Source organism: Anastrepha ludens, chromosome 5 (assembly GCF_028408465.1).
Source record: "Anastrepha ludens isolate Willacy chromosome 5, idAnaLude1.1, whole genome shotgun sequence".
Lineage (NCBI taxonomy): Eukaryota > Metazoa > Arthropoda > Insecta > Diptera > Tephritidae > Anastrepha > Anastrepha ludens.
In genome coordinates this window covers 63,268,962-63,295,683 of record NC_071501.1, presented here as the reverse complement: position 1 = coordinate 63,295,683, position 26,722 = coordinate 63,268,962, and the positions used below count along the sequence as shown (strand labels likewise).

Sequence of the window (26,722 nt, the reverse complement as noted above, 5' to 3'; positions counted from 1 at the left end):
AAGTCCGAGCATATAGAGCTTCGGAGACTGGTCACCGGAATTTCTCCTCATAACAAATTAATCACACATCTGATGTTTAGGTCGGGCTAATGGGAAAATTAATAAATAAAGTAGTAGTTTTTTTTTTAGGTAGGGTTCAAAATGCCTTCGCCCTCACACCGACCGTCGCCAACTTCGTCAAACGGTGTAGCCACTAAAACAATCCCTCCTCCTCTTCTGAGGAAACTCCCTTCCCGGAACTTATTTATGCATTACTGCTGCGGGAGGGGGCGGAACGGCGTCCATGAAATAGGCCAATACTATTCACCCTCGTCTGAGTCCACCATTTTTGTAGGCAGCTTTATGCTCTTCTAACGCCTCTGTGCCGTCATACCAGTGGTGTGTGAGGCATTCTCCAGGTTCATCTCACATGAGCGTATAAAGGTTATGCGCTATCGATAGTTTCTTTTGCATCTGCAGCAAAACAGAAACATCGGAAAATGTTGCGATGTTGTAACTCGGAAAATAAAATAAATAAAAAATCTTCAAATGAAATACATTGAATAACAAGAAATTCATTAAGAGAGTTCATTCCATATTAGCTCTCCGTATTTAAAACCGCTACTTAAAACTTAGCACAGCGCGAGATAATATAAATAATAATATTAAAATTAAAATGCACTAGTGACAAGGGCTATCAGCTTGCCAAATGAATGAATAAATTTTAGCGTTATAGGGAATAGAGGTAATGCTTATTCTTTAGTTTGTCTAGTTTTTGTGTTGTGAGATGGTACACAAGAGTACTATTAAACGACAGCGAGCACAACAACACAAAAAATTATCGTTTTGCCCTATAAAATTGTTAATGCATTTTATTAATAAGAAGCAAAAGTCAAATGTGAAATATTTATTATTTTCTGAAAGCGAAAATTTTATTTTATTATACACCGCAATTGTAAATTTCAAATTAACTCTTTTAATCAAAATGAAATTGAAATCTTAATATCTAAGCGATTTCCATAATATTTTACTTTTATTTAAATCAACAATAGATGTTTTAAAACTAGTTTCAGATCATAATAAAAAATTTACTCGGCGCCCACATCGTTATCGAACAGCTAACATCCTGGGGAGTTGGACCAAAGATATATAATCTCATAAAATCATTCCTCACAAAACGTAAATTCTATACACGAGTAAACAGTTTTTTCCTCCCAAACGGGAATACCTGAAAACGGTATTCTACAGGGCTCTCCCCTTTCCGTAGTTCTCTTTATTATAGCCTTTGAACAGTTAAATAAAACCACATCTGTGCACAAAAGTTTAGACTTCAGAATATATGCCGACGACGCTTTCTTCTATACAAAATCTAAAGACATAAACAACGTACAAAGAACTCTGTCGAAATTGCTGGGGACAATACTCAGGAGCGATCTTAGCACTCGATAAATGCAAAATTCTACACATTTGTCGAAATCCAACTGCCCCCAGCTACAAGTAAGCACGATGAATACAACCATAGAAAATGTCAATTACCTGAAAGTACTGGGCATCATTCTCGATACCAAGTAAAAAAACACCTTACAACCCGACTTAACATAATCAAATGCCTTACCTCAAAACACCTACATATTCACACCAAAACACTTGTGAATATAACCAGGTCATTGATTCTATCCAAAATAGACTACGGTCTTCCAATGTATGGAGGATGCGCCAGCTCCCATCTTAAACTTCTTAATAAACCTTACCACACTTCAGTACGCAGAAGCGTGTACGCCTTCCCAACATCTCCAATTAAATGCGTCCTCGCCGAAGCCGGGCTGCCATCTATCCTTGAACGATACAAAACGGCCACTTTGCGGCGCATTCCGAAAATATTGACCATAGCCGATAGACCTCTATTTGATATCTTGAAAAAGCTTCCATGCACAAAGGAACTTACAAAATGCATCTCCAAGCTTAATGACCTGGATATAAAAATATCTCCAACTTGTTCGACGGTAAGCCGCAAGGCGCCATGGCTCCTACATCCAAACTCAATTAATTATAGTCTTTATTCCTTCAAAAAAGCCGTATCATGGCTTAGTCAACAAGAAAGATTTAGCCAATAGATAATAGACCACAGAACAACTTTTGCTGTTGTTGATAACAACGGCAAATTACTAACAGGTGGTCGACTCCCAAGTTACAGCTCTATCTATTCATATTCCCAATTCTGAAGGCAGTAACCCTCGCATCTAATGCAAAAGGCAAGTTCGCAGTCTTCACTGATAGTTTCTCTGTCCTCCAGAGTCTGGATAATATTCACAACCGCAATCAAATAATCTCTCTAATACGTGACCATTTAATAAAAAAAAGCTGGTAAAACAAAAATAATATGGACCCCAAGTCACAAAGGTATTACCGGAAATGAATATGCCGACTCTACAGCCAAAAGTTTACACCTCTCTCCCATCATCACGTTCAACTCTCTCATGCGAAAGATATTCGCAAGCTTTTTACCTTACCATTACCTCTACTTACAGCAACACAACTCCTGGACTAATTTCAACCACCCTTACACTAACCTCAACCCTGAACGCAAAAAATCAATTTTCCCATCTACACTATCGAAAACGCAAACCAGTATCTTCACCCGCCTAAGAATTGGCCACTCCAAACTAACTCACGAACTCCTCCTCTCATCAAGCAGAAGGGGGTGTGCTTCTGCTTGTCCATTTTGCAGAAACAACCTAAGCCTACTATACATCCTAGACAACTGCACTTCAACTCCACACAACCTAGACAATGTACTTAAAATATTCAATTTCAAAAGATACCAATCTAATCAACAGCATTTAAACCAATATCGACGAATTAAAAAGCTTGAAATTTTTCTATACGTGTAAAGTAGCATGCAGGTATAAGTAATATTTAAAACAATAGCACTGTAGCACAGTAGCTAGTATGCTCTATCAATTAGTTTATATTTCATATTGCTCTAATAAATAATAGTAATAATTATTATTATTTACTTATATACATATATGTATGTATATATTTTTCTTTTCTATTTTTCCAGCGTACATACCTAGTTCACAGGATGCCCTTACTGATGCCCTAACACAGTATGAACTGTTGGAGCAGCAACAACAACAGCAGCAACATTATTTACGACCCAGTCATTCGGGCAAAGATTTAAGCGCTAGTTCCTCTTTCATATATCGTGATCACGCTGCCAATCAAATTTATTCGGATGTGACGTCAGTTCGCTCATTAGCATCGATTGGCATCGGTTCGACGGATGGACGTAGATTAGTGATTAGACGAGTGCCGAACACTCCACATGAACTGTTCAATATGGTGCATCCACCCACGCCACCGTAAGTATGAGTAGCTCAAGTTTTAAGTGGTATGCGTTTATTTTAGTTGCATACGTACATATGTATAAACATATTTGTTGTTATTTAGCTAAATGTGGCTGGCTTGAAGAAATGTGTGTGCTAGTAAACATGCACGTGTATTATGCGATAATCATTTGTGATAATTAGCGCTAGGAGAAATATACCGATATAATTTTTTTTGTAAATTAAATTGCTTCTCACCTATCTTTCTTATTAAGTTTTCTGGTTGTAACAGCGTAAATATTCTTCATAAATGATTGGGAGTGGCAGTCCTTGCGTGGATATAATTCTGGGTAGTTACTGTCGTGGGAACGTTCTTACTAAGTCAATTAGAAGTAGTATCTAGTCCCATAATTATGAAAGTGGTCTAAGTTATATATTTCTTGTTTCGAGATATTTAATGAATTGCATTTCAACAAATTGAAAAATATTTTTACATTATGCTACCTTTTTACTTAGAATTTTATTAGTCTTGATTAACCGAAATGTATTATGAATATGAAATTTTGTATGAATTTTATGCGAAAATCTTGTTTAAAAATTTGGAATTGACTTAGACCAGTTAACTGAATGTTCAAAAAAGGATTCAAAGCAATAACTATGAGTTTTATTTTAAATACTAGCTTTATTGAAATTTTTGATTTTAAAAGAGTTATTAATTTGTATCATTTTGAGTTGTTAAGATTCTTAAAATGTTCCTGAAAAACAGGAGGGATGTATGTTTATGTTTTTCTTCCATTTATAGTCTAATAACGCGGCATAATATGTAAGTAGGTAGCTTAACATTTTCGTATATTTTTATTCTTCGCCTTTTAGATAAAAGATCCAAACCAGATCCAAAGTGGTATTTAGAATCATCTAAACAAGTTTAATGGAAAATTCACAAGTTTCATTTTTCAGGAATCTCATCCATTATATTCGCAGTCAAGCGACAGCTTCGTCCGCAGTATTTTTTACTCTTCTTGTTGTTGACTCTTCTAGTGATTTCGTAAATGATAATTGTGGTACTCTTTTCCATTTCTTAGAAGTATTGTATTACGTGGTCGTATAATCCGGTCACATCCTATCCCAATAATAATTAATATATTAACATAAAAAGTACGTTTTCAACAAGAATGATAGAGAAAGAGATTGCGCCTTCAGAATTCGCCGGGTCGTAAGAGTCCCTCAATAAACAAACAAAAGGAAGGAGAATTACTTGTTTGTGACAAAGAAGAGTCGGCGAAATGGAGCAATGGAGCATTGGAAACCACCAAACACAAGAAATTATTCTAGCCACGGCGTCTTCTGCACAAAAAATCGCAAAAAACTGCATTTGGAGGCTTTATATTCATTTGTGCTTAACAATTTAACACGCGGCACTTCATTTGCATTGGTTTGTTTAGTTTTAATCTCATAAAACACAATATTACAAGCCATTCACTGAATTTTCACAAACATGCAATTTCTCCTACTGTTGTTTGTTTTGTATTGCGAAGGGAGCTGACGTCCGATTAAAGTAACTGTTGTTTAATGGCGCCACCTTCAGTACTCAATTCGCTTTGCTTATTCAGTAAAGTTTGACTAGTCATCATGAATCGTATGACGCCAGAAGAACGCGTCCAAATTGTAGAAAGTCACTTTGAAAAAAAAAATATCTATTCGCGAAGTTCAAAGACCACTGGCGCCATCATCGACCCTTATTTCTTTCGAAATGAGGAAGGAGCTGTCGTTACGGTGAATAGCGAGCGCTATTGAGCCATGGCGACTGAATTTTTGTTTCCAAAAATTAATCAGCTAGACATCGACGACATTTTGTTTCAACAAAACGGCACAACTTGCCATACAGCGCGCTTAACAATTGATTTATTTCAATATTCAACCACGATTGACGCCATAGGGCCAGATTTATTATAAAAAGCAGTCAAAAATTAGAATGATCGAATGGACCATGTAACTCGTGGCCACGGCGGCCAGATTTACCAGATTATAATAACAAAGAAAGGCCCTTTAATTGGGTTAAAACTTTATTATATTATATAATATTACTAGCTGATACCTGCGACTTGCGTATAAAATGAAATGCATACTTTTAATAAAATATTTAACAACATTACACAATTTTTTGAAACGCAAAGGCAAACAATTTTTTTTTATATTTATTGAAGTGCTTCCCTGAACTCATACTCAACGTAACGAGATCAAAAACCTTTCTCGGTTCCCCCATGAGCTGAATGAATGGTTTTAGAGACGAAATCTGTTCATGTTATTCCGGAGTACTAACTCAAAATTGAAATAATGCGAGGATTTTATATGTCTCCAATCCTTCCAAAGTGCACGGATAGCAAAGTTTCCAATTCGTGCAATGGCAGGACAACCAAACATATGGAAGAAAATACTTGCAATACCTACAATAATTCCTACATCTGTATACATATTTACTTGCAACAAAGTGTAGGAAGAGAAATGAATGAGAAAAAAGAAGAAACAGGATTTTTGCATTTCTTGCTAGTTCATCTGTAGGTCACCGAGAATTGTGTTTGCCTCTTATCTCAAAAATTGCAACATTAATATGGTCTCTTACCAAGTTTTCATCAACATTAATATGGTCTCTTACCAAGTTTTCATCAGCGGTTAGTAAATTTTATTTACTAGGTAAACCCATTTTTTGTTTGCTAAAGCCTAAACAATATTCGCGTGGGCTTCGCCGTTAGTTATTAATGTGAGAAAGTTTATTTATGCTATCAAAAAATAAATCAGGCTAATAAAAATGTTAAACAACATTTTTAGGCACAAATATTTGCGATACGGCAAGAGTAATTTTAACACCTCGTTAAAACCCAATACACAGTGTGCAAAGAAGTCAATAGCCATGTGGCAACGAGTTCACTCACAAAAGGTTGGGGCAGGTGGAAGCTATGGAGAATTATTATTTCGTCGGCATGCACGTATGTGTACATACATACATATAGGTGAATTCCAAATTAATTATACAAACTTTTTTTAATGGATTTACACACTGTGTGCTAAAATTAAACGCGCTTAAAATGTTGTTAATACCCCAGTTAATTTGCATTTACTTATATGAATTGTCAATTAGCAAGTTCAATATGTATGAGGTAACAATAATATATTAAACTAAATAGGTTGTATTAAGTTATGTGTGATATATGTATGTATATGTATCTAAGTTGATCAGGTAGAAGATGTTTTGTAGGGGTTTTGAAGATATAAACGATTGTTCAATATTACAGTCACAACGCCTCCGGCGTCAGATGCAGACGTATATCAAGTAGTGGATTTCGGTCGGAAATAAAAACGCTAAAAGTTTTAAAAATGGGAAGGAAACGATAGGGAATAAAAGATATCCTTGAAAGAGAAATAATTAAATAAATGGAAAATAATCGATTAAACAAGAAGTTAACCGAGCCCCCGAAAAATTAAAACAAAAAAAATATTTTTTCAACGCGTATACGAAAGACCTCTTTCCATCGACTACTGGCTTTGTGTTTTATGTTAATTTTTTGCATGTTCGTCTCTCACCTAAATCGTCCGGAGCAATGACGCCTCGCACCACAGCTGAAATAGAAACTGCATCAACGAAACACCCAGAATATTCATACTCTCCCTATAATCGTATTGCCAAAGTGTAAGTTTGTTTTGCCGATAAAAATAACACAATAACCTAAAATTGTAATATAGTAATTAAATTTTATAGTAGATAAGTAAAATATCAGCACGTGATGCTTTTCCGCCAGTGATTACATCACAAAAATGCAGTCAAAGTACGTCAGCCTAACTGTGTGTTTTTGTATCCTCAGAATGTGTGAAAACCTTTTGGTGTTTGTTAAAATTTCCTACAATCAGCAGTGTTTGCTCAAATTATTAACAAGTGTAAAGCGGCGCAGACAAACGTTGTTAGTTCTTTCAATTTGCGTTGAAGTATTTAAAATGCGCTTAATGAAATTTATTTTGACCGATTAATAATTCTAAGTATTTAATATTTTTTTTCTGTGGATTCTTGAGAAAACGACCTATTTATAGTATGTAGATTTGGTACTTACGTAGTGTAAAATATCGAGCTGGTATATTTTAAAGAATACATGCTTTCAATAATGCACCTCGGCGCAAGCCTACTAGGCTTCTCAACTCACTGGGTTTCTCGAAGGTTCTGAAGTTCGGCTAATCGGCTGAATTTAATTATTATTACCCTATTTTTATAAAGCCTAAGTATGCTTCTCCATGTGAGCGGAATCCTGAAAAAGGGTTAAAATAATTCTAGGTTTCTCAAAGAATATGAAAGGTTAGTAAAACGATAAAAGAACCAATATATCGATCTGCATGTGATCAGATTCCCTGATAAATTAGTAAAAAGAACAATTCGAACTGCGCCTCTTCATATAATATTTAGACCTGGAATACACGTCAACTTTAACCAATCGTAATAAAAACCGTATAAATGGATTTGCGGGAATTGGAAGAGCTGGAAGAGTGAAAGAGCTGAGCACTTTTGGCATGATAACGTCTTATAATTCGATGTAGCTGGCTGCACGCACCAAAAAATGCATCGTTATCTTGCTCATGTGTCGTTACCTTGCTTGAACTGCAAGAGAGAGCGCGGAACGAACGACAAATAGGCACAATCGGCCTCCGCGTTCGGCAACGTTCGACATCTGGCTCTCTCCTACTTGAGTGAGCATATATACCTATGTTTGTATATGCGCATATGTATATAAATTCACATATTTGTATTTGCATATGCCTTCTTCCTGTGTGCATGGTAATGAACCGTTTCTCTGTTGAGAATAGGCCGATGATAGGAAAAGTAGGAAATGAAAGGGAGTGTTTCGTGTGTAGTGTGTCTTGAAAAAGTCAAACGATGATGGTGCCTCTTAGTGTTGTTGACTTATTAACGTCTGATGCACAATCGAAATTGAACATATCTTTCATGAATTTGATAAATGTTTCGTAATTTTTCACGTTTGTGTAAATGTAACTCGACCTATTCCATTGCGATTCCATTTACCTCCTTCTCTATATCCATACAAAATATCTATCAAACAAATAAAATTAAAATTTTCTTTTGAAAAATGCAACCATTCCATCAGTATTTTCTTATGGCGTGGTCACGTTAAACTATAGTCAGTAAACCGACTTTACAGACAAGCTCTTTTTTCTTCCAACAAGGTTCTTAGAAATAAGAAGTGGTGAAATCGAATGCTTTTCAGATTATTTTGATCTGTCACCTGTGTTTTCCATTCTCTTACTTTCTGCTGGCCCTTCAAAGCTGCAAAAATTTTGTACATGTTCTACAGGTAGGGATCTTCCCGTTATGCAGAATGTATGTAGATATGTGGTCAACATCGGACCGTTAACTCGCTCAGTAATTTCAAAGGAATCAGCAGACTTGCTGACGTAACCGGGGCCATAACAGCGGTGTGTATACGATAAAACTGAGATTGTGTTGGCGACACACGATAAAATTAATGCAGTCATTGGTCATGTCTCTTCATTGCCGTCGGAACAATGACTGTTTGATCGAGTGTGTAAATACGTGCCATGTCTCCGGTGATGGGGCAGCCGAAGTTACTCTCACAATTCGGTGGGCCACCATTGGTAATATATCATCTTTGGGGAACCTGAAGTGCATAATCGGCCTCTGCCATTTTTATTAATAAGTGTCTCGTGGCCTTCTAATTCGCGAAGGAGCTTCTTCAAGTTGTACAGGACCTTAATGCTCTTCTGTAAGCTAAGTACTTTTTAGACGTTTACTTTTTATTCTGGTTTTTTTTTTTGAGCTTGCTTGAGTGGAGATTGATCTGCACGTCTGTGGCAAATGCGTCGGGTATCTGTTTCTATCGCGACTCAATGGCCATCTAAGTTAGCTGTAACATGGTAATGTCCGTAGTAAATATAAAATACTCTGGCCAAAGATTCCTTGTATCACAAAAATATCGAGGTGGTTACGGCGTTTCGATTTGAGCACCTTAGAGAGAGTAAATGCGCGTTATGTAGGTAAAATGGAGTGAGCAGGTTTGGTATCGCATTATTATTTTTCAGTTATGAGTTAATGCGCTTATTAGTTCATGTGGATTCGGCATTGCCGGGATACAGTCTGCTACTGATAGGTAGGCTAATCAGAATATTTGAGAAAAGATTTTATGGCTCAGTAATACACACCAAGTCACCATTAATTTTCTAAGCTCATTCAAAATTATAAATATGAAGGTATGTAGACTCGTAAAACCATAAATTAAGGAGCTGTCAGGTACTATTTATTCCTGAAGTCGAACGTAGTATGGTAAAGTGCGCCTTTACCGTTTTATGAAACCGGGGAGAGGCGAATGAAATAAAATAACTTGTATTACTTCTATGCCTCTCGGGTTCTCATAGAAAAACCATCTGCCGTTCGGAGGCAGCATACAATTGCAGGCCCCTCCATTTCAGGAACAAAATTAAAACGCACACCATAAATTGGAGGAGGAACTCGGCCAAACTTCTAGCAAAGTATGTACGCGCCAATCACATGTAATCTACCGTTTTTTGGGCCTCGACGATTTGGACGAACCTCAATCTCTAAACAGAGGTTACGTCTAAAATGGTAAATTAAATACGAGTACATTCTACTATTCTATTTAATTGAAAACATTTGTGAAAGTCAGTAGAATAATATTTGTAATTACCTTAACAAAAAATATATATAAAAATTTTAAAGTATTTTTTTGTATTTCATCGACCATGTACGCATACGTATAAATAATTACCTACAATTTACGATTTTCATTTCCCTATTAAGCTAATATACTCGTATATCATATATATTTACACATACAAATACGCATATTGATACATATATTTGGACGGCAACACGAATTCCTGTTGGCATTCATATATACCAGTGTTTCTCAAACTGCGCTACTTGAGATATCCAAAGGTCGGACGCCAGCAGATAAATACACAAACAAATTAAATGATTTTATTAAAAATCCACACTGTTTTGTATTTTGTAGCAATTTTTCGAATTTCAACTTAACAGAAAATTCTTTTTCATTAAGAGCCAGAATATATAAGTACATATAAGCTGACTGAGATGAAAGACACAAAGAAAACTATGGACATAAAGTTGAGCTGCAGTAACAGACAAGCTGCTCTAAAGGCCTTATAAATCGCCCGCTCCTCTTCGATAATAGCGAAGACACACCAGTACACTGTGCGGTGGTGAATTAGCGAATAGCGGTATTTTGAAGCGTATAAAGGGACCGAAGCTAATTTTAGTGCTAACATTAGAGGCTACTGTCAGTACATCAAAGATTTCATTAATACGAGTAAAACTCATGAGCGCCGTTGATGCAGTGCTGACACCTGAATAACAGCAATGTGTTTTCTAACAAGGACTGGCAGGGTGGTAGCGAAATTCTTTCTCATTTCTTTAATTATTTAACTGGATAAAAACTAAATGCAGGGTAAATCGGGAAGTTGGGAAAATGCTCAAAGAATTAACCATTGGGAAGTCCCGCAAGGACTTGTGTACCTGTATTGCCTTGACAAAGACAGTGCAGTCTTATCTTTCATCGAGATCAAATGTAAAAATAAGTTGCTCGTCCCTTTCTAATTCCCACTAATGGCACTTCTGCAAGTTGTGTAGAAGCTTAATACTCCTCTATATGCTGAGTACTTTTTATATATAGGTCTGCCATTATTGATTGAGATATATCTGGCATTATTGATTGCGTGGAGATTGATCTGAACGTCTGTGGTAAATGCGTTGAGTATCTTTTTCTATGGCAGCTCAATGGCCATCTAAATTAGCTGTAACATAGTAAATGTAAAATTTCTGGCAAAATGTAAATTCCTGCTCTCATAACAATATCGAGGTGGATACGACGTCTCGATTTGAGGAACTAAGAGAAGGACATGCGCAGTCTGTAGACAAAAAACAGTACCATATACAGGTTTTATCAGAAGGATGTTGACACTATTGTTTTTCAGTTATTAGTTCATGTGGACTTGGCATTGCCGGGATGCAGTCTGTTACTGCTGGGTATGCTCATCATAGTCAATGGTAAGTCATTTCAAGTTTAGGGGCAATCTTTTATGACTTAGTATTATACACCAAATAACATTGCCTTAACAAAGACAAGACTGCACATATTTCATCGAGATCAAAGGTCTCCGCAAGGCGGAAATTTACTGAAAGAATTTGGCTTTCAACCAATTCCCAACCTGAGGCAGGGAACATTTAATGATAATAGTGCTAGTCAATAGGACTACTATTAACTGCTTTTAAAAAATGTAGTAGGGCACAAATGATGTTTAGGTCGAAGTGTGGGCCGTTGGGCACACTACATACACCATACAAAATTATTATTATTATTATTATTATTATTATTATTATTGTTATCCCTCGCCACGACGCTCGTCCGAGGCATAGTTTCTATCACTTTGAACCATTTTGCACATCTAGAGCTAAATTATTTTTCCACCAAACAAAATGCTAACATTCATACAAGAGTCTAAAATCTGCAGATGGGCAATGCATTTCCACTATATCTTTTTTACCTATCATTTAAATACTCTCTCTAGTTCTTAAGTGAAATAGACAAGCTTCCAAACTTGCCGCCATTCACACTTCCATTTAACTTAGTGGCACCCATCGGTGACATTGCTTTCAGTAACTTTAAGAGGAACAGATAACATCAATATGTATAATTAATATATTTTAGTCTCCTAAAAACTCGATAAAACTCCATTTTGAAATAACTACGTCCATAGTAAGATTTAAATGATTACGAGTACAATGAACATTAATGAGTATTTACAGAAATTTACGAATTTCGGTTACCATGTGGACTAGATCACTCAATCTCTTTTAAAAATCATGTGTAATAAATTATAGTAAAAGCTCGGCCTAAACCTGTTAATTTTCCCTACCGCACACTATTAATTTTTTTATTTATAACCCAATTGTTTCTACCGTTTTTGGTGGTATTTTTTTTTTTCTTCTTTTAATGCTGGCATAGAACTTTTTCATTGAAAATAGCGTGTTGTGCTTCGTTGATTTCAGCTGAATGAGGCATAAAAACAAAAGTATGCAACATAAGTATGTTGATCTGTATGTAATGGTATAAGGTTGACAATCTAAAATTTTGTTTAGAACATATTTTCGTATAAGGCCAATTAAGCACGGAGTTGGGGTATTTGTACAAGTAAATACATACATATTCATGGCTATTTTAGATATTTCAATGTGTGCATTCATATGAGGAATCTCTCAAGCATTGTATGTAAAGATATATTATATTATATGTATTCAGTATGGATACAATACTCTAAATCAGTAAACATATTCAATTCAGGTGTGTTAAAAAACCCCGGCTCAAACGAGACTATATTTTTGTATGTTTGTTTTTGGAAGTAGATAAATGACTTTCTAAAATGGTTAGATGATGCTCTTTTGTTGTATGTATGTACTTATGTACAATTACAATTGCGCATTATTCTGTTTAAATGACATACATATTCGATCCGATCCTGACAAATATAAAAGCTCCCCGTTAAAAATGTCTACAAATAAATTAAATTTACTAAAACTATATATAAAAAGTGCTGAAATGAGAGTTAAAATCTTGGTATAAGAATCGAAATGGCTCTATAATGCCGTAATTTGTGCTTAATGTTTTAAAATAAGATGACTTAAGTACCAAATTGGGGGACATCAGAACTCGTTTTAGAGGTATGGTTCCTTCGGCAAAGTTTCTTATTTTGATCCCTAGAATACGATTTTCACAGAGCAATGAGCGATTTTTAAATCGACCCGCCCTAATATACACACAACTTATTTTATTCCATTTCGACCCACCTTTGTAATATATTTCGAGCCGTTATGTACCTGTTTTAAGTGCTTTTTTCTATTCGGCCTGAAGAGGAGAAAAAACAAAACTTATACTAGGTTGTTCTATAAGTTTTGCGGTTCGATTAGAGAAGGTGTTGCTACTAGCCTAATTTTTTTTTTTTTGTTATGTTTGTACACCCTTCATATGGACGTATATGAAGATTCATTTCAATCTGTCAATTCATTCCTTGCTTACAAGCCATTTAGTATCGACGTGTCAGAGTATTTTCTACAATCGAAAAAATCAAGTATCGTGCAATGATTAAATTTGTATTTTTGGAAGATTTAAAAGCAAAGGAAATTGCTGAATGAATGTTGAAAGTGGATAAGGACTTTTCGCCATTAATTAGGGTGGGTTGCTGAATTTAAACGTGGTTGTACAAGTCTTGCGGACGATCCCCATTAAGAACGTCCAAAATCAGCAACAACACCAACAACAGAAATAGTAGAAAAAATACAGGACATCGTTTTACAAAATCGTCGAGTGACTGAAAGAAATTTAGTAGCAGCCCTAGGCATCTCATTGGGCGGTGAATGCAATACTTTTATTGAAGTATTGGGTTTCAGAAAGTTGTGTGCACAATGGATGCCGCATTCGCTAACATGGAATGGAAATAAAAAAAATATTCGAATGCGATTTTCTCAGCAACATTTATAGCGTTTTCGAAATTATAAAGTGAATTTTCGATCACCGTGGATCAGATTTGGGTTTATTACTATGACCCCAAATCAAAACAAAAGGCTAAAGAGTGGTGTGAACCTGGTTCTCCAGCTTCGAAACAAGTTCGTGTCGTCCGTAAAGGTGCTAAAGGATTTTGGTTTGTGGGCTATATATATATATATAATTGGCGCGTACACCCTTTTTTGGGTGTTAGGCCGAGCTCCTCCTCCTGTTTGTGGTGTGCGTCTTAATGTTGTTCCACAAATGGAGGGGCCTACAGTTTCAAGCCGACTCCGAACGGCAGATATTTTTTTTATGAGGAGCTTTTTCATGGCAGAAATACACTCGGAGGTTTGCCGTTGACTGCCGAAGGGCGACCGCTATTAGAAAAATGTTTTTCTTAGTTTTGGTGTTTCACCGAGTTTCGAACCGACGTTCTCTCTGTGAATTCCGAATGGTAATCACGCACCAACCCATTCGGCTACGGCGGCCGCCAATGTGGGCTACTTGCAAGAAAAACAATCAATTCTGAACATTATTGCACAATGGGGCAATGCACCGTGGCACAAGGCCATTTTGGCAATGGCTACAATCCATGAATCAAAGTACGAATTGTTGGGGTATCCACCGTATTCACCAGATTTGGCCTTAAGCGACTTCCAACTGTTTCCAGACCTAAACAAATTCATTCCATCGAGCCGTTATGGAATTCATAAATTGGAACCTCGTTGGAACAAGTGCATGGATGTTCAAGAAAACTACACTGTATTTCAAATCATAAAATTGTGTTTTTCTTATCGAACCGCAAAACTTATTGAAGAACATAGTATGTGAAGCAGGTAGAGAGTTAATATGACTCAAAAATGTTATCATTGCAATACCCAACATGAAAAGGGGTCAACTTAGTTCTAGTTCTCTACTGATTTAATACAATAACAAGCGTCCTATAATATATCAAGCCAACATACTCAGGATCTTAAAATACGTACAGCCATAATAGGTATACCTATATGATGCATAGATGCATTTAGATATGTCCCAACCAAAGTTTCAAAACTCAATCGGACCAAGTTTAAAATGTTCTATAAAAGTTGATGCAATAGCTTACCGAACTTAAACTTTTACTGTAAAATAAATTTAAGTAAACCTTGCATTGATTTTTAGTTAATTAATCAGCCCTATCGCTTTCAGTCTTCCCGGCGTTGACGATGATGACTATGACAGCATTTTGGATCCCTCTGATGATGCGGCCAATTTAAAGCCACGTCAACAACACTGGGCCAACAAAATGCAATTCGTGCTAGCCTGCATAGGTTACTCAGTGGGGCTGGGCAATGTCTGGCGTTTCCCCTACATGTGCTACAAAAGCGGAGGAGGTGAGTTCAAATCAATGCCAACTGAAATGTGTAATGTGTATTAATGTCATACTGTCATATGATATGTGATAATGTGTACCTGAACAGTGTGCTGTAAAAGCAAATGCCTACGCTTACTCACTGCATTAAACGCAATGTTATCAGTAGTTACAGAAAATCCTAATTCTATTTTTTACTATTTAATTTGTGCTATTCAATTGTTTAGTCAGTCCGAAATTTATGCATACATATACATATAGACATAGATCTCGTCCGGTGTGGAGGCCTTTAAGTGTAATTAGCGAGCGTTTTAGTAATAAAAATTTTTGACACATATGTCTACTCATAATTCATGAGTGGTCATAAATATTACTTAAGGAGCAACTTGCTGCTCTTCTGAGATTTTTTAAGCTTATCATGTGTGTAGAAAACCGATGAAATAGCGTGAAATCTTTGGGTTTGCAAACAAGCAAAAATGACGCCGAATATAGATAACACAAACATTTAAAAACAAATAAACTTAGATTTTATTTAAGATACATGTAAGACGCTACATTACTTTTGTCGTAATACGATTTTCAAACAATGATGCATAAGTAAGAAGTGTTTTTATAGAGAGTGATAGTTTTAGAATTAAAGTTGTCAAAGTTGGTTGCCAAAAATGTTTAGTTTCACTTAAGAAAGTATTTAATTATTATAAGAAAATTATCATTCGACCATAAGACCACCTGAATGGGCACTGAGGAGCCGAGAGGAATGTAATCCATTGATCTAATTTCCCACGACTTTTTCGAAATACTAATCTATTCTCATTCACTGTTGGCTTTCAGCTCGCAATTGTAGCTGATTTATTATACTCCAATGTGTTAAGAAACAATCATTCAAGTTGTCGACCTTTATTGAGCTCATCGGCTTTTGTTACGCAATTGACAAGTTCCAATTGTAACTGTGTGAGAGCTAGTGTTTTCATGGAGAAGAATGATGTGTCGTCCTGTTGTTTTTTCTCATTTCAACGAAGACTTGAATCAAACAAACTTTTGTATACCATGAACAACTTTAGCAACTGACCCAGTTTTACGGAAAAAAAACATCAATAATGGTGCATGAAATATTGGGGAACGACCTTAAACTTTACCCCTTCAAAATTCAAATCTTGTAATTGCTTAAGATATACAAAAACATTTTATTTTTACATATTTTTTTTTTTTTGTAGTAGTGTGGAACCAAAGTAAGCGTCTTAAAAAAAAATAGGTGGCTTGTCAACAGGATTTTGGCTCTTCAGGACATCTGAAACGAAAATGTTAAACCTTTTATTACTCTGTAGGCTTGTCATTAAACAAAAATTAATAATACAACGGAATAGTTTGTTGTAAATATATAACAAAGTACGAGGTTGGGTCAACGAGTTCGAGAAAATTTAAATAAAGAACTGTCTACTCCACAAACAGCATTTTCTTTTTCAACAGAGTCTTCTTTTACTGCCACAAATCCATCAGATGCTTGAGTTAGATTTAAATATGCAATCAGTGCCGCCGAGCGTTCCTCATCTAAGACATTCAATCTGTGAAGATTCCAAGCGTATTTAATTGTCTTATCAAAGAGAAGGGCTGAGCAGAAGTAGTGAACCGGCATGGACATAATTATTTTCATTCAAAACCAAAACGTTTCTCTGAAGCCTAGCCCACATAGAACAAAGAAAAGAGTGGAGAAATCGCTCAACGCAACCTCATCCAGTATATTGAAAAATTTTTGCTTCGCAGAGCATATTCCTTAGCTGATTTCCTGATCTAAACCATAGCATCAGTCCGCAAGTGGTTGCCTTATCCCGCTCTGAACTGGGGGTGTGCAATACACTGACTTCTTTTGGTAATAAATTTCTTATGGTGTGGGTGGTAAATGCGGAACTGAATGACTCCTCCCTCAAAAAACCCCACTCCAAGGAGAAGTAGTAACATTTCTACAATGAATGGCTAGAAGATTAAAGTGCTGATTTACTATTGAAACCAGAAGACTGAAAGTTATATCTACACTGACGACATCGTTATACATGTAAAATTTGCTTTTCTGAATCGGCTATAAAAATAAAACTAATCGATATTTTTTCAAACTTTTTGTTTTATTTTGAAGATTGAACATTGTCATTTATGAATGAAAAATAATATCGTTCAAATGACTGCCACGACTGGCTTTACAGTAGGCCATTCGATCAACCCAATTTTGAAGCACATTTTCGATTATTTGGGCTCCAATTTCATGAATGGTAACTTCGATTTCGTGTTTTAAAGCATCAATCGTCTCTGGATCGTTCGCATAGCATTTGTCCTTAACGGCTTCCCACAAAAAATAGTCCAACGGGCTTAAATCACAGCTCCGAGGCGGCCAATTGATATCGGAATTTCGGCTGATTATTCGGTTTACAAAAACGGTAGCCAAAAGTTCGAGTGTAACTTTGGCAGTGTGACAAGTTGCACCGTCCTGTTGAAACCAAATGTCGTCCATGTCATCCTCCTCAATTTTTGGAAACAAAAACTCGTTGAGCATGTCACGGTAACGCTCGCCATTTACTGTAACCGCGGCTCCTCGCTCATTTTCGAAAATAAATGGCCCGATGATGCCGCCAGACCAAAAACCGCACCAAACAGTGACTCGTTGTGGATGCATTTGCTTCTCTACAGTAACGTGTGGATTTTCTGAGCCCCAAATCCGACAATTTTGCTTATTGACGTAGCCACCGATGTGAAAATGAGCTTCATCAGAAAAGAAGAAGAAGACTCACCACTTTGGAAATAGGTTTTCAATATTTCCCAATCATAACTCGCTCAACAAACAAAAAATGTATCGAGGACTTGATCAAACGCTGGCAGTTGATGAATATATTCCGCGAACTTTTTGATCAAAGTGGTATACATTTGCTCTAACTGTATCATCTAAAAGTGGATAAATGTAGTTGAGAGTAGAATTTACTCAATTGTTTTATACTCGTACGTAGATTCCGTAGTCGAGTTTGCTTATTAAAGATCCGTCAAAAAGTGAAGCAAAATTCTGCATTTGTAATGCGAAATTCATTACGATTTTTTATTATCGTTTTTATTTGTCCACTATATTTAATTCTATACTCGTACCATCATTCAGTTGTTTATTTCTTATTTTGAAATTGTTTTGTATATTCCGTTATTTAATTTTCTTTATCATCAATCATTTTCAGGTGTGTTCTTAGTACCTTATTGCATTATTTTGTTTATATGCAGCATTCCTTTGTTGTTCATGGAGTTATCAATTGGTCAATACACCGGGCGTGGGCCAATTGGAGCATTAGGACAGCTATGTCCTCTCTTTAAAGGTAAGAATTTTTGTTTATTTAACACTACCAGATATCCAGGTCTTGGCTCAAAGTTCGTATTTAGCTAATATCTATAATATTGAACTTACTCAAATTACTACAATAAATAAATATTATCAGTCGTAACCGTTATTATAATATAATGACGAACGAACAATAGTAATGTTGTTTGCCTTCTCATCCCTCAAAAATAGTGCAGCGATAAACTTAATTTAACTTTTAACGATGTACCATCATCTAAATCCTCTCCAAATAAAGGGTGATCAATTTAGAGGAATCGGATTTTAAATTGAAATATAACAACGAAAACTCAAATTGCTTGGGCAATCTAATATTTTTTTATAGAAACATTATTTTTTAAAGATATCAAATGTTGGCCGCAACTGTCCGTAATTCGGCCATCCATAAACACCAATTTTGAATTACTCGTTAGAGGACTTCAGTCGGTATCTCGTGAATAACTTTAGTAATGTTGGTGTCCAATTCCTCAATCGAAGCTTATTTATCCACAAAGCATTTAAACTTTACATATCCGCACAAAATAAATGTCCAAAGGTGTGACATCACACGATCTTGGTGGCCAATCCACTGGTCCGAGGCGAGAGATAAATGGCTCACCGAAACGACGACGCAATAAACCTATTGTTTCACGGACTGTATGGCAAGTAGCACCGTCTGTAGGAACTAAATGTTGTGGAGATCACGAGTACCAAGCTCATTTTTAAAGGGAGCTTGGTACTGGACTTCATAATATGGTTTCACAAATGTTGGGGCTGAAGTTTAAACCTTCTCAGAACAGTCGATACTTTTCGTGTGATACTTTTCTTCTTTCAAAAATACATTCGGAAAGGTGAAAAAGTGGTTGAGGTTCATATGGGATATTTTCAAAAACAAGTAAATTAATTTTCAAAATAAATATAAATATTTTTGTTTGTCAAATATTAATGACAGTATCAGCTGATTATCTTACTAAGCTGGGCTCGACTAATGTCTTACAATGATTCTTTGTAACAGTACAATGGAATCGAGGTACGTATATATTAGTCGGTGCATTTTCAAATGTATTTTCGTAAGAGAACAATTTTTTAAAAGAAAAAATCGTACCACCCGTTTTGCTTGGCAAAGTTGATTTGTACTCAAAATCTAGTAGATGTATTAAAGATATTTGTACGAGAGTTGCTAAGCATTTATGTTTCAGGCTGCACAAGAAAAAAATGAAGCATATACCATCAGGCAAATGACCACCACGACCACGCTTACAGGACAATATTCTTTTCATGAAATTTTCCATAACCGAATTGCAAAGTGGCTGCCCTATGTCATCGATAGGCTCACGAATTCCATCTTTGAGGTCTTGAATCGACTCTAGGCTGTTGGCGTAGACCGTCTCTTTCACGTGGCCCCAAAGAAAAAAGTCACAAGGTGTTAAATCAAAACGTCTCGGTGGCCAATTGTGATCCCCTCTTCGAGAGCTAGCACTGTCCGGAAATGTTTCCCGTAAAAGATCAATGGTTTCGTTGCGCACGTAGCGCCGTCTTGTTGAAAATAAACGTTGTCCAGATCAATACCATCCAATTCCGGCTATAAAAACTCGTTTATCATCTCTCGATAGCCCAAACCATTCATTCATAACACCTTTTATTGGAAAACTCTTTATATACATATACATATGTAGACGCGATTGTCTACAATAGTACAATAATGCACGGACGACCTTGTCCGTGACCAGACTCGCACACCAGTTTCATGGTAATGGGTTCCAGATTTCCGCCTAGCTGGTTTGTAAATAATCGTTTTACAAATACAACTCACAATACTGATCTAATTTCAACACATACAGACTTATGTAAGTACTCCATAAATGTAAACACCGGCGTGAGTATTCGAATATCGAATATTCATACGACATACGAGTAATTTTGCATCTATCAGTTCCCTTACTCTTGCGAATTTGCCTCGTTCACCCATGCGAAATGAAAAGTGATACAGTTTTTAATGTGCATACTTATATACATTTATACATACGTATATATACGTTAATTAGCTCAGTATTCAGGCTTAACGATATTCTAAAAGGTGTGAAAAGGTATGGCAACAAAAAAGTTTAATGATAAATGCTGTATGTATATCCCAGTTGGACTTTAAAAAATTTTATTGAATAAATTTTCTTTAAAATATTAACTAATTTTTTGGAGTGCGAGAGAGTGTATACCGAATATTTATCTCTGGAATGTGGATAACAGTAAAAATACAGGACTACTGTAGCCACATCCAGCCAATTAAAGCCTGTTGCATACCCAACAGTTGGTAAATCAAGCATATTGCAAGAATGCGTGTATCGTTAAGCTCTACACTTTGGTTTGTATCCGATCAACTTACAGCAGAGCAAAGCTTACAAGTCAGATAACTTTATTCCCAAAAATTCTCGAACATGTAAAAGCAATCCGCAGAGCAGCTAAACAGGAATGGATCATAGAGTTTAAAGGGACACCGTACGGAAAAACATCAGAATATCAAGCAGCAATTGAAGATGTTCTGAAAACCGCAGCAAAAGTGACGGTTAAAACTCACACTGTAACAGTACAGTGCAGAGATCTGGATGAAGCAACCACTGCGGAGGAATTGTGTGACGCGCTTCATGCCCAAGGCATCATTAAACGTCCAGATACAGCGGCAGTAAGAAGTGTACAACGGTACACAGACGGCCGGAGATGCGAAAAAGGTGTTAGAGGTTGAACGTGTACGAATTGGATGGGTTTCATGCCGGGTACGGAAGGTCGATTTTCCTAAGCGTTGCTTCAAGTGCTGGGTATATGATCATGTTGCTCAAAATTGCAAGGACCAACTAGACAGGTCGGGACTCGGTAGAAAAAGTGGTCAGGAAGGCCATAAGACACTTACGTGTAAAAATCTTGAACAATATACACTGTGCAAGGGGAACCATGCAGCTGGCAGGTACAAATGTCTATTAGTTAAAAAGACGCGAAGAGAAGCCATCCAATGAGGGTTTTACAGCTTAATCTCAACCACTGTCAAACTGCCCAAGAACTCTTGGAGCAGACCATGGAAGAGCACAAAATAGATATTGCACTTATATCTAACAAAAACATTGATGGTTATTCCTGGACGTCGGATGGTTCAAACAAGTCGGCGATTTGGACAATGGGACATATTAAGCCACAGAGCAAAATGATGACTGCTAAAGACGGCTTTACATCAGTTAAGACGAAAGACATCTATTTCTTAATTTGTTATGCTCCACCGAGCCTCACAAGACTATGAACGAATGCTGACATCCTTTAGCCTTTTTTTTTTTTTGGCGGTGAGGTTGGTTTAAAAATGCCTTCGCATCATATAGTAACCGTCGCTACTATGTGTGTAGTGACCTTGCGACGGCATTCCATTTTTCTTCGTCTATCATCATTTTCTTGGCAATTTCGTCAGGTGTAAATACACCAATAGCTCGTTGCAGAAGTGCTCTCTCTACGTTCCACCTCCTGCATTTAGAGAAGGTGTGCTACGCATCATCATACTCAGTATCTCCATACATGCAGTTTGGTAGGCTCACATTTCCCATTCGCCACAAATAATTGCTAAAGGACCCATGTCCGAACAAAAACTGCTTTCTTTCTACCCACTTTTTTAGATCGGGTATTAGTCTCGCTGTCCTTCTACCATACCGTTCAGAGTTCCATCTTGCCTGCCAAAGTGTGAGCGTTTGAACTCTAATATCGGGGAAGCGTGGCACTCCTGTGTTTTTTGCCTCCCATCTCCGCTCGCGCTCTTGTGTTAGAATATCTATAGGCATGGTTCCGCTGCTTCATATACTGTTCTGTATGACGAAGCCACTCTGACAGCGCACTCTGACTCTGAGATGTATAGGTTACATAACACAATTGGCCAGAAACCATCGAACGTGGCTAAAAAAGAAGAAAGGCTGCGAACAATTTAAGAATGGCAGATACGGTGGGAGCAATCCGAGAAAGGTGGTCCACCTACCCTTGAAACTGATTCCAAACATTGCGAGGTGGATTGAGCAAAAACACAGAGAAATTGATTTTTGTATCACACAGTTGCTTACTGGACGCGGTTGCTTCAAAGCATACCTACACAGGTTCCATCTTGATAACGACCCGTACTGCCCGCAGTGCCCCGAAGAACAAGAAACGGTGAGGCATATCTTGTTCCAATGCCCTCTATTCATTAATGAGAGAAATATGCTTGAAGGAGTGTTTGGTGAAAAAATAAGTGAGACAAATCTTATCCTGGAAAACTGGAAAATTATATGTGTAGTGACCGCAAATATCATGAAGGTCCTTCAATACGCGGAATATGCACGTAGGTCCCTAGAAAGAGCTCCTTAACACAATGTACAAAACAGAATGACAATAACAGACGATGGAGTAATAATATACTCAACCCGGCCTCCTGACGTATTACTTAGCAGTGAAGTTCCAGGTATGTCCCGTATGACATGAGGAGGGGTTTAGTTAGGTTAAAGTCCGACACGGCCATAGGCTTTTGATGCTGTCCCTCCTCCACAAAAAAAAAAAAGATAGAGATAGAGAGAGGAATAGAAATAAAGATAAGGTCACACAGTTAAATATGAAATCACTGAAAGAACACTAGTTTTAATAAACAAAAATTCCCACAAATTTTTAAAATATTAAAGCCAAAATATTGCTGATTTCATTGATTAAGTTACTTCACTATATTTAAGAATATTTTCTTTATACGAAAGCCAGTAAGTCAAAAATTATATTTTACTATTTGTATGTTTGAATTTGTTGGTGTATGTGGATTTCCATAATTAAAAAAATAATAATACAAGCATTATTCTCAAGATTCGTTTATTACTTTTCTTGATGTTTTTTTGAAACTTACTAGTAGCTTATAAATATTTATAAAATTCCATAAACCACAACAACCCACTTAATTACACGCCTCTATACTCATTAAGAATTCAAAGCTCGCTTTAATAATTACAATTTGTCCGCTAGTTGCAATTTTCAAATATTAAATGTCTAGACTCGAGAATTGAAGCAAAATGAAAAATGATGCATATTAGTATATATATAAAATATATGTTTACAGATTTATATATGCATACTCATATAGGTGGTATGGAATATAAAATTGAGCAATTGACATAATACCATGTTTAGTTAATTGTAATACAACAGTAATTTTTACAGAGTGGGTTTAATAAATTTTGACATATACAAAAGTAAAAGATTTTGCAGTAGGTTCTTTATAGTTTTTAAGCATATCCAAGGTAACCATAATTTAACCCTTAACGGACCAATCATTATATTTTTTTATTTTTTATGGTCATTAATATTTTCAATTAACGCGTTAAGAATTGTGCTAGGTAATTCCTCTCTCATTCTCTTCGGCCGCCGTGGCCGAATGGGTTGGTGTGTGACTACCATTTGGAATTCAGAGAGAGAACGTCGGTTCGAGTCTCGCTGAAAGATCAAAAAATTAAGAAAAAGTTTTTTCTAATAGCGGTCGCCCCTCGGCAGGCAATGGCAAGCCTCCAAGTGTGTTTCTGCCATGAAAAAGCTCCTCATAAAAAATATCTGCCGTTCGGAGTCGGCTTGAAACTGTAGGTCCCTCCATTTGTGGAACAACATCGAGACGCACACCACAAATAGGAGGAGGAGCTCGGCCAAACACCCGAAAAGGGTGTACGCGCCAATTATATATATATATATATATATAATTCCTGTGTATTTGGTTCCCACTTGCTATCTATATTCCTTTATCTATTGTCGTTTTGTATACCTCAAGGACGCGCAAATGTTAAAAAGGCGATTTGCATTCGTAAGACTGCATTCATTCACAGTGAATACTGCATAGAATGCTTGTATCGAAAAGTTTCGAGGAGAAAACGAGAGACAAGATTTGTTTATGATATTTTCATTCTCAAGCCAGGGAAGCACCAACTTCCATTTTAGCAGTATTCTGGTCGAATACGCAATCTCATTTACCGTTTGTTCAGATTATGTAACGCAATAAAGATGTTGGCTCAATAAAGATTGTGACGACCGACGCATCGCCAAAACTTCCCAATCTTCTTCAAACTTTTAACTGTTCAATGTGGTTTTGAATACTTTTTCCGCCTGCTTAAATTATATAAACCACTGAAAAATAGAGGTACATCTACATCATCAGTTGACATAACTCAGGCAGAGTTTAAAACAAAATTTAAAATTGATTCTTTATTCAAAACTTATTTTCAGTCGATGTTCAACGATTAGATGCTATAACTCACCTTTTATTAAACCAGGTGCCATGAATTGGCACTATGAATATATGTACATAGGATCATGCGCCCAAAAATCTAAAAGATAACGTCACTGGCTGTTGAGCTATGAAGACGGTCCGAGTATTCGACACATCTTATATATGTATGTAGGTATGTAGATTCTTTATGAGGTTGCACTTCGGTCTCATGGTCTTTTGAGCACACACATTTTATATATCGGGCGTTTGCCGAATGGCCGTCATATTTTAAAAAGCCAAAATATTGAAAATATGGCCTTAAAGTTTTCTATTCACGATTTCAAAAGTTATTAACTGAGAATTTTTTGTTGTAATAAACCATTTCCTTATACCCCTAAACAGCATGAATTCAATCCTCGCTTGATGTTTTCTGATATTGCTAAACCCAATGCTGCGCATCTTAAACAAAACGTTTTTCATTTTATTTTACTGCTAGCATTAATACCTCATACAATGACTTAAATGCAATTGTTTTAAAAATATGTCAATTGTTATATTTGGCACCGAATTAACATACAAAGTAAGAGTTAAAATGATCGTTCTCTGACTACGTAATATAGTTGGGTTTCTTCTGTTTTAGAGATATATATGAAGGTTATCAATATTTGTATTGTTTTTTACACTGCATTTATTACAAGCACAAATTAGTAGAATTTCTATAGTAATCCCCTTTTTATACGCCCTTATAAGTACATTAATTACATTTTCTCCTCTCATCAATTGGACACTTTCATTGAGATCAGAGCAGAATTCATGTGAAGACGCCTTTGTATGCATTTGTGCGCTCAACTTGAAAGACAGTGATCACAATTTCATATTCTGGGCGTTAAACTTCAGGCTGTATAAAAGGTTTATAGCCTTAACCCTTCTCTTCTCGTGTCACATACTGCGTCCAAGTTAGAGCGAGATTGACAAAGTGTTTGAGTTTTGTAAAAATCTATTGGGATTATGCAAAACAAATACATTAAAGCCCTTTATGATGATGATGCTTTTGGCTCTACAGCTCTTTGTGAGTTTTGGCCTGCTGCACGTGGGACTTCCATACGTCTCGAACGCTTGCGACTTTTTTCCAGTTCGTTATCCTAAGTCTCTTGATGTCGTCCTCTAGGTACACAATGTCCAAAAGGCTTGTTTTTGTTCTTTCGAACTAAACAAACATTAGAAATCGGATGGAAATTGGCGAAGTTAGGAGTGATTGTTCACATCAACCTCCGAAAAACGGTTTTTTGCCATAAAATAAGATTTTGGGGGTGTATTGGAAATTTGACCTATTATATTTTTCTTAGTTTTACTATACCTACAAGTTGTGCTAGGTCTCCATAAAAGTATAATATCACTGTCGCACAGTGGTATATAAAAATCATGTTTTGTTTACATCTAATTTAATTTTTTATACTTTCAGGCGCTGGTCTCGCTAGTGTAATTGTCTCCTTCCTAATGTCCACTTATTATAGTGTCATCATAGGCTATTCAATATATTACTTTTTCGCATCATTCAGACCAGACATGCCATGGGTTGATTGCAATAACAGGTAAGCGAAAAAAATAAAACAAGTATAAAATGGTTTAAATTTTGGCGAAACCTGCCACACATTTGAACTTCAAATAAACCTTTTTTTTTGTACCACTGGTTTTTTTCCTCTTTTGAAAGTCACGACTTCGTCCATTTCAAATGGCAGATTACATATGTATAGATATATATACTATACTAGTCGTGCCATAAATTCTGTGACAAATTTTACAATGCGTACGGCAAGCAAAAAAAAGTTCCGTTATTTTTGCTTCTGGTCGTGTGCATTGTCTACTCATAAATTATATTCAGTTTGGTGGCAATTACAAATG

At 36.3% G+C, this 26,722-nt stretch overlaps 1 protein-coding gene across 1 annotated transcript in view; it reads left to right on the top strand.

The window, feature by feature from the left end:
- The window catches only part of LOC128863066 (sodium- and chloride-dependent GABA transporter ine), a 46,103-nt gene that overhangs the window by 12,286 nt on the left and 7,095 nt on the right, over positions 1-26,722 (top strand). Inside the window, exons 3-6 of the mRNA XM_054101968.1 lie at positions 3,044-3,344; positions 15,089-15,273; positions 18,458-18,592; positions 26,283-26,412. Coding sequence (XP_053957943.1) covers positions 3,044-3,344; positions 15,089-15,273; positions 18,458-18,592; positions 26,283-26,412 — 751 coding nt within the window. The remainder of the gene's footprint in view (positions 1-3,043; positions 3,345-15,088; positions 15,274-18,457; positions 18,593-26,282; positions 26,413-26,722) is intronic.